The 27,960-nt window shown below is 43.6% G+C and overlaps 1 protein-coding gene and 1 pseudogene across 2 annotated transcripts in view; both read right to left on the reverse strand.

The window, feature by feature from the left end:
• Nucleotides 1-1,495: 1,495 nt before the first annotated feature.
• On the reverse strand, nt 1,496-4,621 carry LOC104030588 (uncharacterized; annotated as a pseudogene).
• Nucleotides 4,622-7,836: 3,215 nt separating this feature from the next.
• HDAC4 (histone deacetylase 4) overlaps nt 7,837-27,960 on the reverse strand; it is a 120,720-nt gene continuing 100,596 nt past the window's right edge. For both annotated transcript variants that reach the window (XM_075710041.1, XM_075710040.1), the window contains exons 20-24: nt 19,616-19,734; nt 17,794-17,927; nt 10,362-10,446; nt 8,388-8,529; nt 7,837-7,876 (exon numbers count right to left, since the gene is read on the reverse strand). In XM_075710041.1, the coding sequence (XP_075566156.1) occupies nt 7,837-7,876; nt 8,388-8,529; nt 10,362-10,446; nt 17,794-17,927; nt 19,616-19,734 (520 nt within the window). The remainder of the gene's footprint in view (nt 7,877-8,387; nt 8,530-10,361; nt 10,447-17,793; nt 17,928-19,615; nt 19,735-27,960) is intronic.

The following is a 27,960-nucleotide window of genomic DNA, read 5'->3' on the forward strand; positions in this document are numbered from 1 at the left end:
CGAGCAGCAAGCCCAGAGCATTTCAGGAGAGATTAAGGCAGCTCTGGATCACAGATGCATTTGCAGGCCTGACACATCAACACTCATGGACCAGCTCCTGCACCCCAGCAAGCTGCATGCCTGGGGCTGGACCAGCAGGTTTTAACTGGTGGATTTGGAGAAGGAAAAGTATTGTTGCAGATGTAGATAATCAGATATTGCAGGTCCTGGGGATGCCAAAGGAAGCCTGGTCACAGGCTGCCCTCCAAAACATCCAGCCCAGCACTTTTAAACAGCCTCTCTCCATTATCCTAATTTGTAGGGTCTCAAAAACACCACTCAGCAATGAATATTTCTCAGAGCCCAAAGTGCACATTTGGTTTCACAGAGTGAGACCTGGCATTCTTAAAGGATTAGCAGCCTCTGACAAATGCACTGCACAGAAAATGGAATTGTATTTGAAGCACCCCCCACTCTCCCTAAAAGAAGCCCTCTTCCTTGAGGCTGTAAGAGCTAGGCTGGATCACCTGGCAGTGGGATTTCACACCAGCAGATGAACTCCCCCAGCTCCTGGAAGGCCCTTCCCAGCCTTCTGCCCAGAAGAGCTCTCATGCCTCTCCCTGAAGGTGCTGCATCCACCCTCCGAGCTGTGCTAGCACACGTTACAGCCAGCTGCCACCCCCATGTCTCTTGTGGTCCCAAAGCGAGCCCCACCCCAGGGCTGTCACCCTGCCTATAAATATGGGCTCTGCCTGCTCAGACCTTCCTAGGCTACAGCTAGAGCAACAGGCGATGCTCGCTGTCCCTTGGGGTGGTGCCACCGTTGCTGCCATGGGCAGGGATGAGGGCTCATGCATTGCCCTCGCATGTGAACAGGACATTGCATGGGATCACTGTTCTGGTCCTCTTGTCATCTTTAAGCGCAATGGCTTAGGTGTGTTTTGGCCATGAACAACTTTGCCTCTTTTGCCAAGAGGCATATGCATCCAGCCAGCCTCGTCCCTGTGCACCATGGACCCACTGTGGGTTTGCAACTTCACCCTGGCCTTCCTACTCTGGGGTCTGAGCCTCTCAGAGCACCTTGATGGATGATACTCTTCACACATGCAAAGGACAGCAGCTAGCACGTGGGGTGGCAGCGATGCTCCCAACATCACAAGTTTTTCCTGTGTGCTCTCCCCTACACCTTCCACAAGGTGCCCGGCAGAGACCGTAAACATCAATCTGCTATTTCTACCTTCAATCCATACAGCCCAGCAGACTCCCCAGCTCCTTGCACTGCCCTGCTGAGCAGTTGGGCTAATGCAATGTCCATGGAGATGACGCCTGAGCATGGAAGGCTCATTTGACACGAGCAAGAAGTGAGTATCCAGTCTCGTAGTAGGAAAAGTGATTTTATCCTTGGCTAATGGCTTAGGTTTGCCAATGGCGTAACAGACACCAAAGCCATGAGCTAGTCCCTAGACTCTCTTTGACTCCTCCTCCCTGCTTCATAAACTACTCACAGGCTGGGACACTAAGCTGAAGGCTGCTCTCCAGGGCAGATGGCATCAGGCTTGTTCTCTTTCATGCCCGGGTTGCTCTGCAGCAATTCACATACAATGGATGTGTAAGTCCACTCTGCAGAAGTACACGAGCCTTAGCTTAAATGGGAGCCCCAAGGACTTGTCTTCTCCATCCAGGAAGGAGACAGCGAAAGGATATCAGAACTGAAGTGTAGCCGGTTGCCTCGTAATCAGAGGACACTTCCAGTTGACATACATAGAGAAGCTTGATTTTAGATGGTTCAGTGGGCTCCAGGCATGATAGAGGCTAAATAGAAGGAAATCACGTTTGAGTGAGACCACGGGAGAAAAAGGATCTTCTTAACCCATCTGAACTGGAGGGCAACACTGAGAACCTCTCCTGAGCCATGGACAACGTGGGCAATGTGAAGGACGTGCCCCAATGTGGCATAGGCACGAACTGTGGGTTTGTGGGAGAGCCTCCCACCCAGCCTGCACAACTGGGCAGAGCAGAACTGGACAATCAGGCAGAGAAAAGGGACTTACCCTGGCGGTGAAGGTCATTTGCTGGAGGGGGGACATACCACAGCCCTGCAGATACAGGCACTGTGTTAAACAGCAACAAGGATCTCTGGGACTCACATCTTGATCCCTACTGAACTGGCCTGAGACCCAGTTGAAGACCCAGCTGTCTTCAAAGTGCTTGGGCTACAGCAAAGTAAAGCACTAAAAACTCCACGAGGCAGAACAGAGCCAGACGCAAAATGTCAGTTTTTCCCTCCATTGATTTTCCTGGTTTTCACTTGGTGCTGGCTTTTGGGGGAAATTCAGCTGTTCTCACAGACTTCTTGCTGGAAACCCAATTTCAGTGGGAGATCATTTTTTTTTTATTCTACAATCCCTACATGCAGGCACTTGTCAACACGCATCTTGGAGCAGCAGGGAAAGCAGGCAGAAACTCTTAACAATTTTCCTACCATGGACATCCTGACATACACACGGGTATCTTCTGACCAAAAAGCTGCTCTGGCACTGAGACCCCCTTCCATGACACCAAGAAACTGTTTTGTTTAAAGTGGATGAAATATGACATTACACTGAAGGCACCAGATGAAAAGATCAGCAAAAGAAACCAAGGTGGTACTATAATTAACTTTTTCTTTTTATTTACACCACAAGAATAACAAGTTGTCATAATGTGGTACAAAATACTGGACTCCTAATAAAGTTGAAATTGAAGTTGGTACTGTCAGAGAAAGACACCATTGGCCAGTAAAAAAAAGATAAAAGAAAAGAGAAAAAAACCAGAACAAAAACCCCAAACAAAAACAAGAATGAGAAAAATATTCCAACTCCACCAAGTAAAAGAAAGGACCGTCAGAAAATTTAGCACAAAGAATGCTACCATCACTTAAAGTAGGGTCCATACAATAAGAGTGAAATTGTGTCTAAATTACAGCGTAAACCGGTAGCTGCTACCAATGGTGACGTCATACTGAGCATGTATAGGTATAAAGTAGAATATAATATAGTTACAACTTTTTGATACTACATATCTGTAATAAGCTCTTGGGTGAATAATGTTTCAACCCCTCCCCCCCACTTTTATATATATATTATATATATAAGTTTGTCATCCTCATAAATTGGAAAATAGCGCCTCCACTATGGAGCACAGAAAAGTGTTAATTTATTTTCTTTCAATAGGATACTTTTTCATCAATATCAAAGACAAAGTGAAGATGAGCTGAGAACGAGCTCAACTTCATGACAATGAAGAAACATGTTTTCCTTTTGATGTAAAGTCTCGTTTTAAACCACAGTGTTGCACAGTACACGACTGTTTAAAGTGAAACCTAGCAATAATACATCATGTAAAAGTAATTTTTAAAAAGTTAACACAGCTGTGCTGAAGAGTTAACTCTTTAAAGTCCTCGTCATTCATCTCCTTAGAATTAATGACTATGTGTGTTGACAAAGGGTTGCATCCAACCTCCCCACCCAGCCGAGAAATCAAAATAAAATACCAACCCAAATTAAAAGGAAAAAAAAAATGACGACACAGGCAGTTTACTTCGTGTGTTCTGCATAATTTCCCTAAAAACACTGTTTCCACATAAATACAATAAACTCTATTATTGGTAAGTCACAAGTGCTAGATAAATGTCTTTTTTTTTTCTTCTTAAAATGAGAAATGTTTAAGTAGTCCTTTTTATTTACTCTTTTTTTTAACAATAAAAAGCACGATTTCTTATTAAGTTCAGTAAGACGCAAAAAATGTTCCCACTCTCCTTCCTTTGCGTGTAGCTGTGTGGGTGCATGTATGGGTGCGTGTGTGTGTGTGTGACAACAACGTCCCAACCTTTAGTCTCCGCAAATGCCACGAAAGGAAAAAAACAAAACACCACCTCCCTCCCCCCCCCCAAAAAAAAACCCCAAACCACAATTTTTTTTTTGTTGTCAAAGCTGCCAAGTTTGGCGTGCAAAATCTGTATACAATATAAAGACATGCCAACCTTACAGACCATGCAACCTCAAGGTGTAGGAAACTTAAAAAAATATATTCATATATATTTATATATATATTTATATATATCAATGCCCATAAAAGACGTGGGCCCAAAAAAGTTTACAAAAGGAAGAATGGAATGAATACATGACTGCGACTAATAAAAAAAGGAATGTTTCGTATCGAAAGTAAAAAAAAAAAACCACCAACCAAACCCCCAAAAAACCCCACCCAACCAACAAAAAAACCCAATGATTATTTGTGTACTGCAAACTGGGCCTCAGTTCTCTGTAAAGAGGATTTAAAGATGCTCCTTTCTTTCCCAGCAGGTATGAAGGATGCCCTGGGCAGCACTGCACTGGGATGGCAGGAGCATCCTGGGCTCCTGCCCCGCCGTTGCAGCTGCCCTATGGCAAAGTCATCCGAAATGAAGAATCTAACGGCTCAAAAGGTGAAAAAAACCCAGCGAGCCACAAAACAAGGGCTCTTTCCCCTCCTCTCCACGCCTGCACCAGCCCCGCAGAGCGTCCCAACCTCACCCAGGGAGTGGGCGCCGCTGCGAAACAAATGCACGTTGCTGGGAGTTTGGACGAGACGAGCTCTGACGTCTCAGGAAAAATCTTTCCATCCCTGGCAAAAAGCTGAGCAAAATGATGGAAAGAAATGAAGGTGGCATCCTGACAAGCTCCTCTGATTTTTAAAAAGAAACCGGCTCAGCACGGCCAGCCAGCAGCTCTCAGGAACACAAAAATGAACTAAAAAGCTTTGCCACAACCGAGAGGAGAAATACAAAAACCTGCCAGGGAAGAGCTGACAACAGAAACAATCGTGTAAACGTGGTTACTACCCACAGCGTGTACACGGCAAAAGGAAAATTTAAAAAGTCAGTCACCAGATTTGGCAGCCAGATTAATTTTAGATCACAGCAGCACAGTGGTCAGTTGAAAAAAAACCGAACCACAACATCTCCAGGTATGTTGTGTTTTCACAGGGGAAGATTATTTTTAGAAAATGCTGAGGATGGTCCTACGTGACCAAAGCTATTTGTAATTTTAACACGTACTTGGGTTTGCAAAACTCAAATACAGTAGTGTCTGCTTTTTAAATTGCATTATAAACTGCGGAATAAAACAAAAGCCTCTTGCATTTGCTCACATGTATGATTATGCTTCAAATTCCTCCTGGGAGAGAGTCCTGAATGGAATGAAAATGGCCGCTTCAAGAACTGGAAAACCATAAGTTACTGGAAGCGACCCTGTCAGTCATCATCGTAACAGAATAAAATAATAGTAATAAAAAAAAAGCTACCCTTGGTTGTTCAGACGAGGGGTGTGTGCTATCCTACACTGCTGTAAGAAGGCACGTGTGTCAATCTGGTCTCCTCTAAGCTGCTCAAACTCTTCGTGGCAGGGTTTTGCTGCTTCTCCCACCCGCTGTCTGCAGGAGGCAACAGCCGAGGCTGAAGGTCCAGCTGGTGCAGGGCGATGACCTCCTCGGGGGGAAAAAATACCTTCAGGAAAAGCTCTCCAACCCTACCAGCGACAGGAAGAAGAGGAGGAAAGAAAGAGAGAGAGAGAGAAAGAGGACATGGGGAGGTGTGCGTGCGTGTCTGCGTGTCCATCTGTCCGGCGGAGAGAAAAATGCCAGCTGTCCCACGAGTGTCCAACAAGCCTTCCCAGTGGTGGGCAGCTACTGCAGCCGCCTGTAATCCTCGCTACGATCCGCGCGGAGGACAAAGACATCGCCCATTGGAATACTACTATGTTAAAGGTAAGAAAACTCCTTATTTTCTTTACATAGCTACTATAACAGAACTGAGGAAATATACAGTCGGTGGTATCATTATACAAAAGAGCCCATCACATTCCCTCCTCCTCGATAAAACGCACCCTTTCTGAAAAATAAACTCTGACAATCTGCCACAGTTCCTTATGCCTGCAGAAAGCTGCTCACTGTACAAAAGACTTAAGAAAAAAGAAAAAAGAAAAAAGAAAAAAAAAGGAAAATAACGTACAAGCAAGAAAAGTGGGAGGAAAAAAGGTTTAGACGCTATTGCCATTCAGAAACAAAACCTGCCAAATAGAAAATAAATGTCAGAGTCACACAAACAAGGCTTCTTTAGGGTTTTGTGAAATATCGATATAAAAATTAACAGCAAATTCATAGTCTTTGCTATAAAAAACTTTTTTTTTTCTTTTTTTGTTAGAAAAGGATCACAACTAAAAACCTTAAATTAAAATACAAATGTTTAGGGTAGTTGCCCAGTGGCTAATGTGTTGGCTTTCTGAAAAACTTTCCAACTTGTCATCTGAAAGTCCTCGAGTTTCAACCTGGATCTTTTTCCAAAAGCACCTTTTACATTTCAATTCACAAATCTGTCCCTAGGGAGCTTCCAATGGCTACTGTTATAGTATGCATTTATTACATATATTTTTCTATAAATGCATAATAAATATTTTTATCAGTAATTCATAGGAATCTGGTTTCTAAGCTTGGAATACATTTGGAATATACATTATGCACATATATATATATTTATACCTAACAATTTAAGCAATATCTCATGCTAGTTGCTTTTAATAAAAAGCATTCCAATCTTAAACCTGCATTTGTGTCTAATACATGCTTCAACAACCAAATTGATAAGTTCAATTACTAGATAATGTAGAAGAGAGAAAACATTTGCAAATTTGTTTTTAAAAATGGTTGAATTTCAAAGACCCAACAGTAAAGACCCAACAGTATTTGCCACTTTCTTGGCAACTACCTTAATTTTTTTTTCCTTTTTTTTTTTTTTTTTTTTTAAACAGCAATGAAAGAAAACAAAACAAATCCAAACTTGTAGACAGTTTTTGGAGACGCTCTGTTCAGCTGATGCCTGCTTCCCACCATCATGCCAGCACAAGCCAAAAAGTCTTCCTTCCTGATGGCAGTTTTTGGCTTTCCCAACCAGAGGAAAAATATTCATGAACTGCTGTGTTCTTTGTGGTTTTTCTGTTTTGTTTTGTTTTTTCTTGTTTTGTGTTTTGTTGGGGGTTTTTTTTGTGTGTTTTTTTGTTTGGTTTTTTTTTGTTTTTTTTTGTTTTTTTTTTTTACTTAAGGCATTGTTCCTCAAACTTCAGAAAATCCAGCTGCACCAAATCCATCAATTAAAAAAAAAAGGCACAAACTCATCTTCAGATGGCTTTGGAGACAATAAAGCCGACTCCATCTGGGCTACCGTTCCCCCCCTTCTCTTTCCCTTTCCTTTAGATGTAAGACAAGTCCCTCTTTCCCTGTCCCTCCCCGTTAAAAATACACCATCTCCCATTGTTCTGGTTTCGACAAGAATGTCGTTGACTCACAGGCAGGCAAGAGCCATTTAAAAAATCCAAGAAATGAAACTACAAGATGGGTCGAGTGGTTCAAGCGGAGATTGCTGAATTGTGGGTAATCAAATTGTAAGCACCAGTTTTACATTAAGGTTTGTTTGTTTTATTTTCATATGTGTTGTTCAATCTTTGTGGGATTTCTTTGTGGGGTTTTTTTTTTTTTTTGGCAACTCTGCCAAAGACTTCATAGGCGTCATTCCCCTTTCCGTTCCCAGTGAGGACCAGAGGAAGAGTGCCTATCATGTCAGTCCTTTACTGCTCTTCACCAGCGTTTTTCTTTTTCGGCAAATATATACTGTAGACGCATATAGATATGGAGAGATTTTTTTCGGTTGCTTCGTTTTACACCTGGTTGTCCTTCCGTATTCTGGAAAAAACCATGACAGGACGCAGGAGTAACAAGAGAAAGCTTCTTGGCAGAGCTTCAAGACGAAGACGAACAGACAGGAGAACTCCAGCTTGAAGGTGAAAGCTACAGGGGAGGTTCCTCTTCCATGGGTTCATCATCGGGTCTGAGTGATTTCACAGCCAAGAAGGATGGGAAGTAGGGGAAGAGAGAAAAGAGGGTTGAGCATGACAGAGTTGGACAATTTGTGGTGCTAAGTCTCACACCTTAGGTTCCCACCACCTTCCCACCCGGGCAGTTGTGCTCAGCTGGCTCACCTGGAATTAAAACTTGCCACCAAAAAGGTTTTTTAGACAATCTGTCTTCACTTGTGCAATGTTACCGTTTTTGCAGCAAAATCAATTTCCTCTCACAGTCCAAAACCACCTTCAGCTCTGGTTGGAGCAGAGGGGTCAGGCACAGAGTGCACTGTACTAAGGTCACACATGGGGTTCATGGCACTGCTGTTCTCCTGCAGCCCAGGAGGTCATTAGAGAACCCACGGAAGGCAGGAGATGTGGGGAATGTGTGTGCAATGGTTAAAAGGAGAGGATTAACCCAGAAGGCTGCTCACCACGGCTCCTCCTCCCTGGGCAGACTCCAAGATGTGATGATAAATGGGAAGGAAAACAACTCACCTCTTCTCAGCTGGCTTAACACCCACTGACAGAGATGCCATGGCTGTTACTGTCTCTGCCTCCTCATTCTCACACTTCTGTGCCTCAACCAGGGAGTACCCCACTGTGGAGGCGTAACGCTGGAGTGAATGCCAGTACTTGCCTGGGGAGAGAAGAGGCAGTTAGGGCATCTGCACTGCAACGGGTCCAGCACCGTGCTTCTGCCTTCCTAGGCCCAAGAGATGGCTGAGACCTGCCTGGGGAAGACTCATCATGCCTATGCAACATGCAACCTTGATCCGCACTCACTCTCAATTTCAGGGACCACCTCGAGGTCCCAGGGCTGTGGAGGAAGCTGCAGGTGGAAGTAGGTTCCTGGGAATGCATGCCAAGGGAGCCCCAGCTTGCAACGCGAGGCCAGAGAGACCCCTGCGAGCTATATGCCATGCTAGGTGGAGCTGCAATGCTGCTGTGTCTTGAAGAACTAGGTTTTAAATCCAAAAGGTATTGAGAGCAATAAACATGCACCTGAACATCCCTTAAGGACACCTAGGATGTCAAATTGAGGCTGAATCACTGTCCCGCAATGAAAGATGCTCTTCTCCTTTGGCTAAGGAAGAAAGGTGGGAGGCAGAAACTGGATTTAAAAGGACAAATGCACAAAGGGTGCTGGAGGTGAGGATCCAAGCTGCACAGAGATGTACAGCATCCCTCTGTCTTGACGAAACAGGACACTTAGGTGCCCCAAAATAATGACATTTCCTTTTTGACTTCAAAACCCTCAGAAACTTTTAGACCTAAGGAAAAATACGTGAGAGGTAAGGATGCAGTCCAGATTTGGACTGGATATCCACATTCAGTTGCTAATTGCCATGTTCTTTTTGTGGGCAAATCACCTAAGACTAAAGAAGCCTAAGTTGTATTTATTTGGATGTTGGTAGTTTGCCACCCTTTTTCAGTGGAAAGAGCATAGAGAAAGCTTCAGAGGGAGAGAACAAAAGATGTTCTCTTGGCTCCCAGGCAGGACACAACACATTTGCTGGTACCCAAGAAGCCACAGCAAAAAGCCTGAAAGCAAGAACCTGTACAGTGAGGCCAGCAGATGGGGAGGAGGGACTTGTTTTCAAACATCTTTGTTTCTCCTGTATTGGGCAGCATATCTGAGGGTCTTACTCCAAGCCCCTTTTAGTTTGCTGTGCTCATTTTAAGGGGGGGGAAAAAAAAAAAAAAAAAAATCACTGGCTGGCTCAAGGTGCTGCTGAGGTATCACACTGGTGCTGAGCGCTCAGTCTACAGAGCAGCTTCTGGAAATGGAATTCAAATTTCTAAAACCACTGGGCATTTTTCAGGGCAGGGCAGGGGGGAAGCTTTGGCATCTTTTAAGCTCCATTTTTGCCCTATAAAATGGAGACTAGCCCCCTCCATTTTTAGACCACAAATGTTTAAAGCAGGAAGGTGTCAGGACCTAGTGGTGGGATCCACATGTTACGCAGGCTCTTTCACTCCATCCCCCAAGAATGTCCCCAGGAAAGCTTCAACCACAATGATTTTAACCTCCCCAGCTAAATAAACCTACAATTTAGCAACTTCATGCAATACTCTAACTTTCATCCCTATCCATTCTTAATTAATGGATGCCACAACACCCAACAAGACTTATGTTAATTGGATATACCTGAATTGCTTTTGAAGAGATGGGGGCACACTCTAAGTGTGGGACAGCCTGTCCTTTACAGAGATTTTAAAGCTTTTAATATAATTCCTCCTCAAGTGCCAGTGTTTCCCTGAACGGACTGTTCCCCATGCATTGCTTGATCCGCTACCACGTGCACAGTAAGACCAGCTTGTGGCTGCACAAATCCAGTTCACTGTGCAGTGACCACCTGTAAACTAGGATGAGGGAACATGGAGTTGCCAGGATGATGGAGAAGTCAAACAGGTGTCTCACAGGGCAACCCAACAGGGAACCAGCTGGGTGAACAGGGCTATACTCACTGTGTATCTCGATTACTTTCTCCATTGAATGCACTGCATTAGCATTTGCTCTCTGCTGGAAAACCTTTTCTGGAAGAGGATCAAGCTGGAAAGAGAGAGGAACACAGAACAAATGTTATCTCAAGTTAGAGACCAGGCATTAAGTGCGAATTAGGAAGTGGCTCTGCCATATCAAGCCTCCACCCCACTCTCCTGATTCCTATTATCTGCCTTTGGTGAAATATCCAAAATACACAAACTTTCTAAGTGCTCTTGTGATACTCAGTGCAGCCTCCTGCAGCCTGATGCTCCTCCACAACACAAAATGCTGCAGCTCCACCAGGCTCAGCAGCCATGCAGCACAGGGTCTACTTGCCTGCAGCCATTGATGCACACTATGAAGATGCACTATTACACACCAGAAAAATAAGGCAAGAGATGTTGGCTGCTTTTACAAAGGATCTTTTTTAAACTATCGCTCAGATCTACATTTTTGCAAAGTTTTCACTATTAAAACAAAACAATGTGCAGATAAAAGGGACTTAAAAATACGGTAACAGCCACACTTCTGGTTTTCCCTAAAGAAATAAAAGGGGTAGCTTTTTAATTCTTCTAAATACCTAATGCAATGTTTTTATTAACTCTTAACTGAAAAAATCTGTACCCGAGGAATAAATAGCCTAATTTTGGTACAGGGAAGCAGCAAAACACTGCTTTAAAGCCACACTCAGCATGACTATAACTTCAGTCACCATTGATGCCTCTTACCAGCTGCTGGGCTCCTCTTGCCAGGGCAGAGCAGCATAAGATCTGTATGTTAGTCTTTAAAAAAAAATTGCCTTGAAGTTACTGGTAGAGCTCATAATTGGGTATTAAAATTCAGGCTTTTTGATGCTGGCTTCTTTCCTTTGCTCTTTATACAAAAAGGTGACAATAAGAACATACTGCTGGCATTGAGATTTTAAGTTGAAAGATGACACAGAAGGCCTCCCAAAAATGTTCAGTGTAAATACACATAACAAGCAGGTACCTTTCTGGGCTTGGCTGCTTTTATGCTGTAAATGCAAATGGCATGTTTACAATTTCTGTTTTGCTCTAACATACATCCCACCCTCCCGATGGCAGCGCTGCCTTTGTTACCAGCTGTTAACAACAATAAAATATCAAAGCACTAAGAACAATTAACTTAACAAGGACCATGGGACAAATAAGAGTATCTTCATTTTGCTAGAGAGAGATGACTTAGGAAATGCCACTCTAAAGAAGCTCCTCTAAGTCCTTCTCTAGTTATTCCTCTCAGTCCATCCCCAGCAAAGCTCTGTGGTCTGGATCTGTAAAAGCCTGTATATGAAACCTATAGGAGCAGTATGATGCCGATGCAGTTGCCTTGCAGGACTGTAATGGCCAAGTGCTGGTTTAGATGCAGTTCCCACTGACAAACCCATGCTGCTGCCCGGATAGACTGCTCCAGCCCATGGGCATGAAATAAGCTGTCCCAGCAAGGAGGTGGTTTTGCCACCAGAGCTACATCTCCATTAGCGGTCCCAGGAGATGTCAGCTGTATCAGTCTGGGAGCACACACCTCTGTCGACTGAGCAGTGCTGGCTATCAGTGGTAGTGCGGACCACTGAGACCATGCTTTGATCAGCACAGCTGTTTTAAATAAAGAAAGAAAACTATTCCTCAGCACTCAAGAGCAAAAAGCTTCTGCAGACCTGAGACTTGCTATATAGAAAACTAACGTCCAAACTAGATGCATGCATATATGGCTTGTTTTTGGATGCAAGCTCTCCTACTACGCAGGAGAGAGTTGCCCTTTTGGTTTGCAGTCAGGAGATTACAGAACTACCAGGGGATCCAGTTCACCTTTGCATCGGCATGGACAAATGCACGTATGGTGACCGATGGACAATAACTCCACAGCTCCCTTCAGCAATGAAGGACATCGCTTTTCCCACTTCTTTTTAGAGGCACAGAAGTGTTCCGGCAGCCAGGGCAGGGGAAAGGTGTAAGAATGAGAAAAAGAGGAGAGCAAGATAAATGCCCTCTTCTTGGTTGATGGAGTTTCTTCCTATTTTCTGGGAGACATTTTCCTCTCTCCTGATAGAAAGCTCTGCCCGAATCCATCCCAGCCCCAACAATCTTTGGTCAGTACAGAAAAAGAGAAATTAGATTAACACCCTGAAAACTGCATCCTTCTTCGTGGTGTTTTTTACCCTGCTCGCCTGGGAGGTGGGTGCCGCAGAGCAGCAAGCCGTGGCTCTTCTGGTGACAGAAAACATCAGTAAAGACAATGAGCCTCGAACACCCTCCTCCGTCAAGACCACAGGGTCCCATCCCCAGCAAAGTCTGTTCTGCAGTGGGAGCATGCATGTCCTCTCCCAGAGGAAGGCCCCTGACAGCACTGCTGGCGGGTTTAGTTTTTATTTGCTTTCCTTTAAAAAATAAACCCAAGAAGAGAACATCCTCTTTGATTGGGTTACCTCTCTCACCTTGAGATGACTGTCCTCTGAAAAGGTAAAACTGTCCCCTTTGCCCCTTATGAATTAGTTTGTTGGGTTGTTTTCCCTGAAGAGCCAGCAAAGACCCTAAGATACATTCATGTGGCTCCTGCCATCCTTTGGCAGCGGCTGCAGCACAGTAATATTGTGCAGGCATGGCTTCGACAGCAGGCAGGAGTTAGGGCTGCCTCCCTTTGCAGCACCAGCACGCCTTCCCAGGAAAGGAGGCAGATCTGCAGCACAGATCTTCCAATTTATTAAATAAAAAAAAAAAAAAAAAAAGAAAAATAATGCAAAATTATAAAAAGGTCTTCCAAGGGAAGGAGATGGGGTTATTTGCTTTCAACAGATGACACTGGGGAGAATATTGGTTTCCTCTGGCACAGCAGGGGTGTCTGCTTGGTAGGTAAGGATGCCCCAGCAGAGCAGCTCTACTTGGCTCACGTACATGGACAATGGCTTGGATTAGACTCACACAAGCTTAAGACACCTCACAGCCAACTAAATACTCAAGAAAAAACTTTCAGCAGATCTGATGCTCTCCAAACCCATCTTTTTTTTTTTCTTTCTTCCCACACCAACCCCCCCAGGATCTCAACAAAGAATGTGAATTTGTCACAGACCTCCAAGGTTGGGTATCCAAAACAAGAGATGTCCACAGCTGTTAACTATGTCTAAAAATGCTGGTCAAGGCCCATCCAGGGATACTACCCAGCAAAGAAGCAGCCACAGTTTAACAGTTTAAAAACAAACAAACAAACAAATCCCCAGCAAAGTTTAACTGCAACTTCTGTTCAAAGCCAAGAGATCTGCTCTTGCGACCACATGGCAGCCATTTGATAGTCTAGTCCTCCTTCATGAGGACTAGAAATTGTTCTGTTCCAGATTTAATAATTACAGATTGCACTTTTTATAAATTCTCCACTCCAAAAATAATTCTGGCCCAAACTGGCTTCTGTATGACATTAAGTGAAGGCAAAAGCAATTCCTGGACAAATCTTTAAGTAAGAGCTTTCTAACACCTCTCGGTTGATATTGATATAAAGCATGCAACATCAGGCAGCCCGGCCACACGTGTGAATCGTTTCCATTGCACACTCCTCCACCTGAAATAACACTCACAGACAACAGCCTCACCCATTGCTCTCCTGGAAAAGGGCATTAGGCAAAGGTTTTAAAGCAACTGCTTATTATCACCTTCTTGTTTATTTGGGACGTCTGGAGTCTGACACCAGACACACCTCCACTACTTCTGCGTGAAAAATGACAAAGCATTTGTAGCAGTGACAGGCCGCACTGTGAGTGCTGCTGAGCTCCAGGACCACGTATCCCAGCACGTGCTTCCCATCTCTCTGCCCACCGTTTGCAGCTCCTGCGGCACAGGAGCTCCCACCCTGCTCCAGGCATGGTCCTGGCATGGGTCTTACCCTGGGGCAGCGAATCCTACTGATGTTCCAGCGCTTAAATAGCAGCATTGCTCCCTGGGAACAGATAGTTCACAAGCAGCATTTGCCATGGGGCAGAAGTTGGTTTGAAGGGTAACGGCTGGTGATGCCCATGATGGAGTGAGCAGATCTGCATGGTTGCTGCCTCCCCTGCCCTCCAGCACTGCTCACACGCTGCTGTCAGGGGCTGCTTTAAGTAATGGGAGAGGAATGGTGGCTTACTGGTCTAAATTATCATCGTCAGGTCTTCCCTGCATTACGCCTACCTTTGATTTTTCAACTGAAGTCGGGTTAGTTTTGCACAACTAAATCTGTAACTAAAGCAATGTACATATATTTTCAAGCAACCTTGCCCGGCACTAACTCATTTCGCATTAAAATAATCTGCTGCAAAGCTAAAGCTCTGTTTTAATTTCTCAGACAGTTGGGAACAAGATGGCTCTTGCCTTTGCATAACGCTTTTTCCAAAGTGGGAGTTTTGATCTCCACCGGTGAACACAGATGCTTTGGGGACTGGCACTGCTCCCCTCATTTCCTACCATTTCCCTGTGTAACTCCGGCACTGCTCTTCAGGCAGCAAACCTCCCTGCAGCCCGTCGCCGGCCGCAGCTGGCTGTCTATGTGCACACATGCAAAATCGTCTAACACGCTGTATATCAAACTTCATCAAAGGGCCATGGGACAAAGCAACAGCAGTTCCCTCCAACTTCCTTGCATTAAAAAGATTTTATAAAAGACCTTGATAAAACTAGTGTTTCCTGCTTTTTGATGTGCGGGTAAGTCAGAGAACATTACGATGATATCTGCGCAGCCTTATAGCCCACCTAGGAAAAGTGAGAACAGGTCCATCTTTAAGTATTTTAAAGTGTCTTATAGCTGTCCTGATTCGGTGATTAAAAATATAAATGTTTTTTTACCTTTAAGGATCAATATTCACTCTGCTAAATGAAACCACTCAGGCAGCTGACAACATCCAAGCCATTGTGAGTGCTAAAATATCCCCAAACCCTTGCACTTCCAAACACATTCGTGGCTCAGGTCGAGTGCTTATCTGCACACAGATCCTTACACCACATTGTGGTCACCCACCTGCATCGCAGGAGCATGTTAAGCAAGAGGAATGACAATCTTCATGTGTCATTTCCTCTGCCTCCCCTTCAAAGTGTATCCTGCCATTAGAGCCAACTGTACCCAAAGGTGGATGGAGCTAGAGGAATTGTCTGTGGTGACAACAGTGCCGTCAGCTGTCAGCTTAAGAAAGACGGGTGCTGCAATAAAAACTCCATTGCTTCCATGCTGACATAGCAGCTGGCTCTGGAGTTTTCAGCTGTCCCGAGGGCTGAGCGCAGGCTGGCATGCTGGATCAGTTACCCATGCTGAGAGCCTTATCAGAACTGCCTGGCCAAGCACAAGGAGCAGATGCTCTCTGGATGCTTGGAGATGGGATGCTGGATGATTGAAGCAGATGCTTTTGATGAATCCCAGCTGTTTATCTCTTAGACTGGTTAGTCAGGTTTCCCCAGGCACTGTTGTCCTTTGTGTGGAGTGTGGATACTGCAAGACAGAGCAGTTCTACAAAACGGTGGAAGAGCCAGCAAACAAAGGTGATACGCACCTCTGTGCAGATCCAAGCTCCCTACTCCAACTACCCAGACCTGAGAAAGGCTTATGGTCACTGAACTGCAGCTGTGAGTCAGAATAAGTCTGCTCATGGCAGCTCACCACCATCCCCAGAAGTCAGCTCCCACTGGAAGCAGACCCAGAGCTGAAGTACTGCTTGGCTTTTCCTCTCTGTGGTGCTGCACCTTCAGATGTTGACCACACATCCTCCCTCAGCTCCTGCACCAAGGGGTTCTTCAACAAAGGGTGGTGATGAGAGATGCTGGTTGTGCTCTCCACAGCAGAGGAAAGCTTTAGGAGGACTTTCCTTCCTTCACCATCTGACAGGCAGGCAGACCTCTTGCTTTGTGGAAGAAACCACTGCCTTCAGAAGTCTGCTCTACCAGAGATCATCTCAGGAGCCTCCTCATGTCCTGTTATTCTAGCCTTTCAATATTTGCTCATTTCCACAAGGTACTGAGGGCAATCTCTTATTTAGAGAGGCAGCCTAAACATTCGAACACACTAGCCAAGCCATTAATACTGCCCAAGGTTTCACAGCCACCACCAACTTCAAATCACTGTGGTTGCTTTCCCCCAAGGCTGAAATTTTTAGCTATATGTAGCCCAAGGAATCACACTGTGCTGTTGTTTTAATTCATGCTATCAATCCTGAATGATTGTTTTGAACAGCTCCAGAGCCCCTGCTATACCATGACACCCACAGCAGGTACCGAGCAGGGACTGTGCCCAGGGCTGCAGGCTGAAAGCAGCTGCTTCTCTGCGTGAGGTGGAAAATTCATGCAAGGCACTTTTGCAGTCTACTGTGTCCATCCAAGACTCAACCATTTGGAAAGTGGTCATCCTCCATGTGGAGAAAAGGTGTCCAAAAAAGAGGAATGTAGCAGAAGGAGGGAGGCTCGACACAAACAAACCAGTTGCTCATACTCAAAAGCCCCAAAATTACAGAGAAATATGCTTCTTGAACAGAATCGTATGCAAAGGTACAGACATAGCAGATGCACAGAGCCCCACTCTGGGATTTCACTGCCGATAATAGATTTCTGTATTTTCTTGCTGCTCTGTTTCTGCAGTACATGACCCTGAACTCCCCGAGCCCAAAGACATGTCAAATGCCACCACTCCAATTTTTTTTAATTATCAACCGCATTGGAAGAAATGTAGGCGTGAGTTGCTCATTCAGTGCCAGCTAGAGCAGATGCTGATAGCCAGGCTGCATCAAGGAGGATGGTCACAAGGAATCTGAATCACTTCTTCCTTAATCCCACTGACACTAAAAGGTGGGGTGGGGGGGAAGGCAGAAAAGCTAAAGTATCTGTCTCTGTAGGAAAATACCCTGGCCGCCCTGGAAACCAAAAAGTAGATTTCCTTGGTGTACTTCTCTGTCTTGCTCTTATCTTGCAATCAAATACCCTGGCCTTGCCAGCCAACTTCTGTGACACAGCAATTTGCAGAAGGTAGAAAATATAATGTCAAGGAAAACATACAACTGAAAACAAATATCAAGCAAGCTGCCCAATGCAGCAGGTAGGGGCTGCAGCACTAGAGAGGAGGTCTGCAAAGAGAAGGGAAGGCTTGGTCAACGACTTCAGGAAGAAATTAAACTAATTGGTTGCTTTCCAAAGAGCACACAGCAAACTATTTGGATAAAGAATAAATCTAAAGTCAATTCTTAGCTATTTCAATCCTTATGATACGGATTGCCAAACACAGGTAGTTTTTAAACAAATAAAGCATGCACTCTGTACATCAACGTGTCAAAAGGACCCAAAACAATGACAATGACTGTTTTGGAAGATGAGAAGCCCACACTCAGCCCCATGACTGCACAACTCTGCAAGATGAGAGGGTGGAGGTCGTGGCCCCTGGTTTTGCCTGTCTCTGTACCTCATTTCCCAGCAAAGCAGAAACACACGCTTCCGAGGCATCGCAAATGGCGGTCAGGTCATGGCCTCCTTCGAGGGCCAGGACGACGCGACCCCCGGCCAGGCCCATCAGCTGCTTTGTCAGGTACCCGAAGCCTGTAACAAGGGAAAAGAGGAAATGCAGGAGAAGGGCAAAGGTTGCGGCTGGAATCAGGCTCCTGGCAAAGGATCAAAGAATTATAGAAAGGAATTACATCATATTAAAAAACCACAAGGGATCTGAAACGACTCAATGCATAATATAAGCCAGGTTGGATTTTAATACGCTCACTGCAGAATTCCAGCCATGGTTCCCTGCTGGACCGGCTCTGCCGTGTGTGCTGCAGGACTGATCCGTGCCTCCCCAACAAGCGCTTTGCTGGAGTTTATCCCAGGCAAGAGGCACCGCCACCCTCCCTACCACCCCTGAGCACCCTGAATTATATGTAGCAGCAAATATCTCCTTTGGAAGGAAGGAAAGAGGGTAGAAGGAGGTGGCTTTTTGCCCTGTTTTGGAAGATGCAAAGTCAGAGCAGTCATGGGGGAGGCATGGGGGGGAGGGAGGTGGGGAAGGGGAAATAAGTAAAATTGCTGCCGGTGCTTTCAGTTGCGATAGCAGCATCACAGTGCCCCAGAGATATCTGACATCTAGTTCTTAACAGACGTTTCTTCCCTTATATAATATGCTATAAAAATTCCTGGGGCACCCGGGACTTTGATCATATGACACACAATACATTTCTACCCTTTAAACAAAACAGAACCAAGCTGCAAGGATTTAAAAAACGTGTCCTCAAAGCAACCTTCTCCCTCTGGGAAAAAAAAAAATCCAAACAAAAGAAAACCCAAGGCATTTCAACCCTTCATCCACGCTCCCTGCTTTTTGTTTTGCAGTGACCCCCGTGAGCGCCTTTGCAAATTGGCAAATTAACAGCCAGATAAAAAGATTCACAGCTGAGCCCGTAACCGTTTTGCGAGAGTAGCAGAGCACGGGAAATTCAAGAAGAAGGTAAACAAGACCTTCTCATTACAAAGTGTTTCTGGATATCTTAAATAACTTGTCTCTTGTAAATCTATTTCACTCTATTCTTATATAAAGTTTATAGATTCAGCTACCTTATGAGGTTCTGAAGTTCACTGTAGAGAATAAGTTTCCTGGCTGAAGCAAACTCTTAAAAAATAATAAAATCCTTTTGCAAGAAAAACTGTCTTCTCAATTGACTTGAATGAAACCGTGCCAGATAAACCCAGCATAACCAAGGGGGGGAAAACTTCAGCACATCTCCGATGCAATGCAAAACATCACAGATCCAAAGCAAAAAGGACATTCCTGTGGGCCTGTATGATAGCTTCAAAGGTGGAGAACAAAAATATTGAGCTTGAATTTTTAATTAGGTATGCTGGAGGAAGAAATGAACTTCTACTAGCATTCAGAGCAGGGTACGCTGTTTACATCTGGCATTGCCTTTCTACAATTTTGCATTAAAACAAGCATAACTCTAACTCAGCAGCTGCCTTCCACAGAGATAGACCTACAAACAAATTGGTAACATCCTTATATAATTTATTTGCACTCGAAATTGAAATATGCAATGCTTCAAGAAAATGAAGGCTTTGGCCAGACCAAAATATATACAGTGCAGTGACAAAACACATGAAAATGCAAAGAAAAAGGCTGAAAAGTTTGCCATTGAAATGAAAGATTTGAAGATAGACCCTAAAAGGTAAACCCCATACTTTAGTCCCTAGGGCAGCAGCAATTTACACCAGCTTTGGATCTTTGTTCTTGTAAATCCACAACTTACATTTTGCTGAGAGATTATATCCTCCAAGAGGTGTGGGATGACCTTCCACCGCATCGAAACCAGACGACACCAGCACAACATCTGGGGCAAATTCATTGGCAATGGGCATTACTACCGTTCTGCAACAAAAATTTAACAATGGCAGACATGTTATTTTGGCTCTCAAACAAATGCAGGAACACTTAAACCATCTTGAACAAACCCATTATAAAACCTTGTACTATTATTCCACAGTCACAGTAGCAAAGCTGATCTCCTATTTTCTTACAAAGCATGAGCCTGACTGGCAGATCACCTTGCCCTGCTGCACAGCAGTTTTAAAGTCGATTTTATGTTAGTTTTTTCAGTGATGTCTTTTAATTCCTTCATCAACAGACTCAAGTCTTGACCAGGGAAATGAGTTGCCATATGTTGTATTTCCCATTTGTGATCATATCTTGCTTTATATACAGGGCACTGAGGGGATAAGGAGAAAATAACGGGGCATCTGGCACGGGCTGCAAATCCACCTGCAAAACCTGTCCAACAGCAACCTCAGTTTGTGGCACTTGTCTCCATGTTCTTCTTCTAAATATCTCCTTTAGCCTTTGCAGAATCTGCAAAGCTATTTATTTCTTCCTTGTTGCACTTCTCATTTACCATAATGAAAGGCTGGGGATGTCACATGGGGCAAAAAGCTTTAATATGCAAATATCCCACCCAAATACACCTCTCTCTGAACTCTGTTTCCCCATCCTGTGGCATTTTGTTCACTAAAAAAATGGACTGAATTGCTTAGCATCCAAAAACTATTGGCTGTTAAGGCCAGTATTTAAATGAAACAAGAGGTCTGGGCCTGTGGTTTCTCAGCAAAAGGCCTTTTTCCTCTGGTTTCTCTCTTTGGTCTACCCAATTTCTGTTCCAAACCTACACAAGGTTGCAAACACCCCATTTCCTACATCAAGATGACAACTAAAAGTTGAGCAGAGAGCAAGTAGTAGCTTCTTTCTCTAACAGCTCCAGCACAAACATGGCAGAACAGAAATTACAGTAAGGAAGAAAGTCAAAGCAACTGAGCTTCTTAAACGTGATGCAGACACCCACAATCTTTTATGATTGAGAAAGCCTGTCACAAGCACTCTTGGATGAACACCTTCTTGTGCCTTCAGTACATGCCAGGGTACCCATGTGCATGGGCTTGAAAGTTATTTTGCATTTTTCGATCGGATGCTGATAACTGTAGGAAATGGTGGAAAAGCAAGGATGTGCACAGAGGGTTGCCCTTTCTATTATACAGAGTAATATTTTCCAAATCATGTTCTTTTTCCATTATAAGTGTACCCACTGAATCTTGGATATATCCCTAGGGCAACCTGACCAATGCTGTCCCTTGCTGGTACTGAAGACAACAGTATTTCCCCGTTTCCCCATCTAGGGACGAACAGCTACTGGCAAGGTTAACTTTCTGAAGCGTGAATTGAAGTTATTCATGTACCAAAGCATGAACCTGTAAATATGTTTGCATACATGAGAACTTCACTTTTATTGAGTATCGTTGTTAGGTGATGGTCTGAAAAACAGAAAGAGCCCAGAAAGGTCTGTTTAGTGCTGAGATTGCTCAAGTGCTATCAAGACACCTATAAAAAAAATCACATCTCTTGCTACAATGATGTTAAACAGCCACAAGACACCTTCTAGCATCAGCAAGTTGTATCAGCCCCAACACCAATCTGAGCGCATGCCATTTTGCCCTCCACAGAGTTTATTTTTAATGGAGTATTAACATCTACCATGCAATGAGATACTTCCAGTGTTGCTCAAAGCCATCAAGCAGTTTCCATTGCCACTGCTGAGCGGAGCCCCTGCACTCAGACACAATGTAGTCCAAAAAAAAAAGCCTAGCTTTAAATTTTTGCCAACTAATTGCCACAGTAACCTAACAGCCTCCTACAATCTTCCTTCCTGCCAGTCTCTGCACACAGACATGGAAACCTACGCAAAAAGGATCTTATTTTAATTCTTACAAAATCCAAAAGATGAATTTTAATTTTTTCCTCAAACGACACGACTGCCATACACATTTTGTCCTCAGGGAGATTATTACATAAGGAAGACAGAATAGCACTTTTTGCTGATGACTTTACAGTTGACAAAAATCTGTTTTAACCCACAGACATTTTAGGCAGAAACCACCTCCTTCAGAAAGGATTAAAGCAGCAGTCTTGAAGCAAGTGCATGTGGCAGAGGTTTTTTTTTTTTTTTTTCCCCTGAGCTTTGAAGTACTGCTGAGCTCTTTAATTTCTAACTGAAGGAAAACTGCTAAAATCATCAGATCCCCTGCCCTTCCAAAGTTATGATACCATGGGAGCTGCTTAGTACCTCAACTGATGTGCTGGATGACCGACCCTAAGCCAGTCACAGAGCAAGCCCAAACACGCACCCCCAAGCTGTGTGCATGGTCTGTCAGCACTGAGCAACCCACGCAACCCTGAATCAGTAACGTTTTGCTGGCCGTGGGACAGCTCATCTGGCTGATGCCCAAGCATGAACGCACCCAAGGAACAGGGACAGCCAGTGAGCAGCGCGATGGTGCTGGTGATGCTCAGCTGAAGGTCCCCACATGGTGACAGGCAGCACCAAGAGTTAACTGTGAACCCTGTCTGTATAAATTTTAGGAGAGAAAAAGCAGTAGTTGTTTTTTAGAAGTAAATCAATCAGTATTTGACAATAGTTAGAAGACGACGTTTTGAGGATGTCCAGAGTTTTCTCCGGTGCAGGATGGGGTGACCTTACAGCCACAACTGGTTACCCCAGCAAATACCTTCATTTCTGAGCAATTATTAGTGGTGCTCTGTACGCACAATAAATTTTTATCAGGTCCCTCAGAGTTTTAAGAAACATGTGTCAGTGGTCCCCTGGCTCCCATGTCCAAGAGGAGCCATGAAGACAGTCAGTCTGTGCCCATGGAATGTGTGCTGCATGCGCATCCTGGACAGAGGCTGCCTGGGAGCCGTGCGGAAGTGCAAGATGACAGGATGTCAGAATAAATAAGCTAATGATGCTTTTGGCACCTTGACCATCACAAACCCATCCAAACTCAAGAGCACTCTCAAATCCAGACTTGAACCCTTTCCTTTGCCCATGTCTCCTACCCAAACTCTCCTGGGCTGCTCTTGGTTCTGACTTTCTCCTAATTCCAGTATTACACCACTACTCCAAAGCTGCAGTCCCAGCTCTATTTGATACTCACCATGTATGTAAGCAGCTATATCTTTGGCCATAAAACTTGACCCAGAAGGCCCAAAGCCCTCCTGCCTCTGAGCACTCCCTCCCTCGTTTTTCCCTTTTTAATTGAAATAAAAAAAATACAAAAAAGAGGCTCACATGAAAATTTAAAACGCAAGCAAACGAACTGCTTTCAAACAATGTATTTCTGAGATTTCACCTGCAGGCAGCATTTCAGGCACATCTAACCCAGTCTTTTGGTTTTTAATTTTTCTTGTGCACAGATGAAAACAGCCTCTTCGCTCACATCCACCACAGTAAAGCTAAGTCCCCAAGAAAAAGCAACAATTATGCTGCACACAAACTTATGGCTTTGCCCTGGTGATGATACTATAAAAAAGCCAGAAATTTAAATTACTATCAAGAAGGTGAGCAGTTTTGTCTGGAACTGGGTCTTTTAACTCATGGCTAAGGTGGCTGTAGAGTTATTCACCAAGGAATGACAGGGTTCATAACACTAAATATTCGTTCAAGCCATGTAGAATTTTTTAAAATTCAAGGGTTAGCTTTAAATTTCCTAAACTTAGAGGGTTGTTTTGCTTGCTTAAAATAAATCCTTTCATTTGACTCTGATTACAGCTAAGCTCAACAGCTACACATTAGTCAATACTGATGGCTGCAAACAGTAAAAACTACTTTTCATGTTCTGCAATCATTTGGGGGAGAAAAAAAAAATACAATTTTATATCTACTTTCCAGAAGACAGAATAATTTTTAGTCTGTTACTAGCCAATTCACCAATTAAATGCCTAATAAACGACAGGCAGATTAAACAATCCTACAGAGGATTTTTTTTAAATGCTCAATTGCAGCAAGCAAATCGGTGAAAATTAGAAGGCTGAGCACTTTTTTCAGAGACTCTTTTTCCCACCGTTGGCCATATATATATTTATACATATCGAAATGTTATCCACCACTCCTAAGGCTAATCAGCCTCCTGAAGACTCTGGTCTTTGTTTCTCCAAGCAGCCATCTCCACAGTCATTTACTATGTCAAAAGGGATTAGGAGTTTGGGGATGAAATCAGCATTGGGAGAGCATGAAATCTAAAATACAGAAACAACCGTTCCAGGCAAAACATCATCAAGTTCCCCCCCTCCCTCTTACTCACTCCTGAAATGGTTTATGGATCGAAGGAAAAAACAAAATCCCCCCCCCCAAATTGGCTCCTGAACTCATTTAATGCTTTCCGAGAAAGGCAGGAGGAGGGACCTTTCAAATACAGTCCTGGCTTTTGCTTCTAGTTTAGGTGTTTTAAATAAAAATAAAACTAACACAGAATCAAGCTGTATATGGAATTATAATTGTGGAGGAGACCTCAGGGTAGGGAAAAAAGTTTGTATGAGACAACACAACTGCTAGAATCATCAGGAAAATCTTCTTACAGTAAATTCAGAGGAAAACTCCTGTGGATAATACTCTTTAATTTCACTAAGTAATTGCTGTTCTCGTGTAATAAGGAACTAGCCACAGTCTTTGCATTTTTTCTGCAGGTCTCTTAGCTGGGTTTGCACACTTTGCTTTTGAAAACATCAGGAGGATTTATAGAAGCAAACATGATTTCTGCTTTCCCTAACAAGTTAGGGAACAACAGACTCTGATTAAAAAAAAAAAAAGAATTTTACAACCATTTGTTTCTATAACTACGGAATAACAGCGATGAATACCAATAACATTTTGATGAGTTAAGAACTTTTAAAATTATATGCCCTGCATTTTTCACATTAGAGTTTAATACATTTCTGCCTAATCTGTGAAATCTGTATTGCCCACATACTTTGGTGGTGAGTTCAGCCATGGGACCTTCGCCCAGCGAACGGTCAGCTAAATTATAATGTCATGCTGTCTCGGGCAGGCAGAGCTGCTGCTACGATGGGGTGGAGGAGCGCCAAGCTCACAGCAAACTCCCCAAATCCCTTCTGCACATCTTATTAGTGACTGGGGTGACTCCACCCTGCTTTCCCCCCCCAAAAAAAAAAATACAGCAATCATTATATCACCCCAACCTTGAGACAGGGCAGCCGGTGATTTCAGCCCTCTGTTATGAAGACAGTAAGTGACAAAGTGCACAGCAAGGCTACTCTCCGCTTCGCATTTTTAACTCTTGTTCTCACTTTTGAAACGGCTCAGTGGTATTAATAAACATTAAGCGGTCAGGCTATCCTGTCCAACCCAACGCTGCAGTGCAAGCAGGGGGAAGCCAATATTCATAGAAGAAACGTCCAGTAGAAAAGTCATTGATGCAAGTTACCATCCTTTCTTCAGAAAGAGTAAAACAACACTGAAGCAAGTTTTCAGTGTAGGGATGATAGGTTTCATTGGGATTTATTTATTCACTCATCAGAAGACTAATTTATGAGGACAATTATCTGTTATTATTTCATTAGAGCACATGCTTTTATCAAATCCATACACCAGCTTATTCTGAAATAGAACAAAAAAAAAAAAAAGAAAAGCATGTTGCTTATTTTTCTTCTGCTTGTTCTACGTAAAAAGAGGGCTTTCTTCCCTAAAAGCAGACAAGCATGTGAAGAGTTAAGGCTTAAAAAAAAGAAAAAAAAGAAAAAAAAAAAAAAGAAGAAAAAGTATATCAGTATCTTTGCCTAGCTCAAAGGATTTCCACTGATTCCTCTACAGACTTCAAAGCCTCACAGTTTGGCATTTGGACTGGTTTGAATTAAAGCTCAGTTCTCCACTGTGAGTTTCCAAGTTCATGGTGAAAATGCCTGCTGCTTCTGGAGTTCATTATGGCCAATTTTCTTATCTTTTCTTCATCTTAGGTTTGATCCCCGGCAAATGCAACGTGGCATTCGATGGGGTGGAATAACAAGGTGCTGCCTTGAAGGCATGCATTGTCTCAAGGGACTAACGTAAGAAAAGAAGGAAAAAAAAAAGGATATATGACCCATTCCCTTCACTTTCTAACTCTCGGGGGACTATAAATTGCAAACTTCAAAGCGTTATTTTACATTAAAATCAATAGAAAAATTCAGGGGGGAAAAAAAATGTTTTTCAAAGAAGCTGGTTAAGATTTAAAAAGGTCACTTGATAACGTATTATCATGACCAAACTTGGCATAAGATTAAAAAAAAGCTTCCAATTTAACTTACTGACTGAAGGTGTGCACATGGGGCAGACTATGGGAGGTGCTACCTAAGAGGATGAGTCACAACGTCCCAAAACCCCAGCAAAATAAGGGCTGTGACTAGCTCCAAAATATCGTCCCCACATAGCTGCAGTCTCCAGGCAAAAAGACACCAGTGCCTATTAAGGAATGGCTGGCAAAGCTCTTACTGTGCAGACTGAGCAATTTTCCAGGAGCCTTGAAACTCAATTAATATTTAATAGCAAGTATGTCACTCTGTCGTGAGCTACAGGCTCTCTTTATAACGAAGAGATCAGTCTTGTTGACTGCTGGGATAAACAGACTTCCACTTTGGAGGAAAGTGCTGCTTTCCTGTAACAGGAATAAAACATCGAGACAAATGACAGTTACTTGACTAGATGTTATTTTAAATTGTATACACTCTTTGAAGGCTTTTTAATGGCAGGCTGAAGAGTAAAATGTCTTTTTGCTCAGTATAACGGAATACAAATACGCACGCAGGGAAGAACAGAAAATAACGCTCCCAGATTTAATGCTGTTCCACGAAGACGGTATTCCATCTGCCTGTTGCCAGAAATTCGCATCCCATGTTTTGGCAAGTGTGTGTCTCCCTGAATTTACGCGGGGTGGTCGCCAGAAGTGCACTAAATCTGGTTTGAGGACAGAAAACCACTTCAACCCATAATTGTTAAAAAATATGCCAGTTGGAGAGGAGGGACCCACAGCATGGGGGAGGCAGGGGGTGGAACAGGACAGTCTCTAAGAAAAATAAAGCCTATATATCTGGCAGGTCAAAGAATTATATTCATTCTCCTGGAAAGAGTATCAGAAAGGAAAGTGTGGTCTCACACTGGCCTCTATTCACTGCTGCATTACTTACAAGTTCTCTGCTACCCAGACATCTGCCTTCATTTCATCTTGTTATTCTGTTGCTTCCATAGTTAATTTTAATACCTTCCTTTTGCCGTTCTCTGCAGCTCTGGGAGGCAAATGCATTACTCCAGGCTTGCAGCAAGTCCCCAGAACACCAATGATGTACAATCACCTATTGGGGTATTTTGCCCATTAGCTGCTCAGAGCAACAAGATGACTTTCAACCCATACTCTTGTAGTGCTCCTGTAGTGACACTGCTTAGAAAGACCATAACCTGGGTGTGCATGACCGCAGATCAGCTAATGTGTGTTTTGCTTCACGCATCTCTTCTGATGATGCTGATATGAGGAGGAAAATAAGGATCAGATCAAACGATTCCCTGCAGATACCTTCCTGTGATCCTCAGGTATCATACGCTTCTGTGAGCAGGACAGTAAGACCAGCAGGATGTGAACAAGTGAGTCAACAAGTGGCTTTATCCCTGGCTCCATTTGAAGACTCAAATGATACCAGTTTTTTGGAGCATGCTTGAATATGCTTGTACAACCCAGATGTGAACAAGTGAGTCAACAAGTGGCTTCATCCCTGGCTCCATTTGAAGACTCAAATGATACCAGTTTTTTGAAGCATGCTTGAATATGCTTGTACAACCCAGCACAGTGGTTTATATCTGGCTTTACTATTACTGCTAATCAAGGAAGATATCCTAGCAGCACATTAATTCAACTCCACAGCTTTGCTTACCTTCATTCACACTCTGACAGTGAGTGATGAGTAACACTTATTTAAGAGATGGCTGTATTTTTATTCATAACACACAACATGCTGCTTCTGAGAAGCCAGAACCCAGTAAGATAAGCACAAACCCAACAGTTCAGTTGTTTCAATTTCCAGTTGGTTGGAACAGGCATATTCAATCTCTTGGCTGAATAATAATAAAATCTAAAGCTTATCAAAACAAGCCCACGTTCTTTGCTAGGTACACTTGGGAGTGACCTGTGGTGTGAGTCATGAGCAGAGCTCTTGCAGGGGAGTGACTGCATGGCCAACTTGCTCAGAAGTTGGGTACCACTGTCTGCAGCACAGTAGTGATGTCTCAAG

The sequence above is a fragment of the Pelecanus crispus genome, chromosome 5, assembly GCF_030463565.1.
Source record: "Pelecanus crispus isolate bPelCri1 chromosome 5, bPelCri1.pri, whole genome shotgun sequence".
Classification (NCBI taxonomy): Eukaryota; Metazoa; Chordata; class Aves; order Pelecaniformes; family Pelecanidae; genus Pelecanus; species Pelecanus crispus.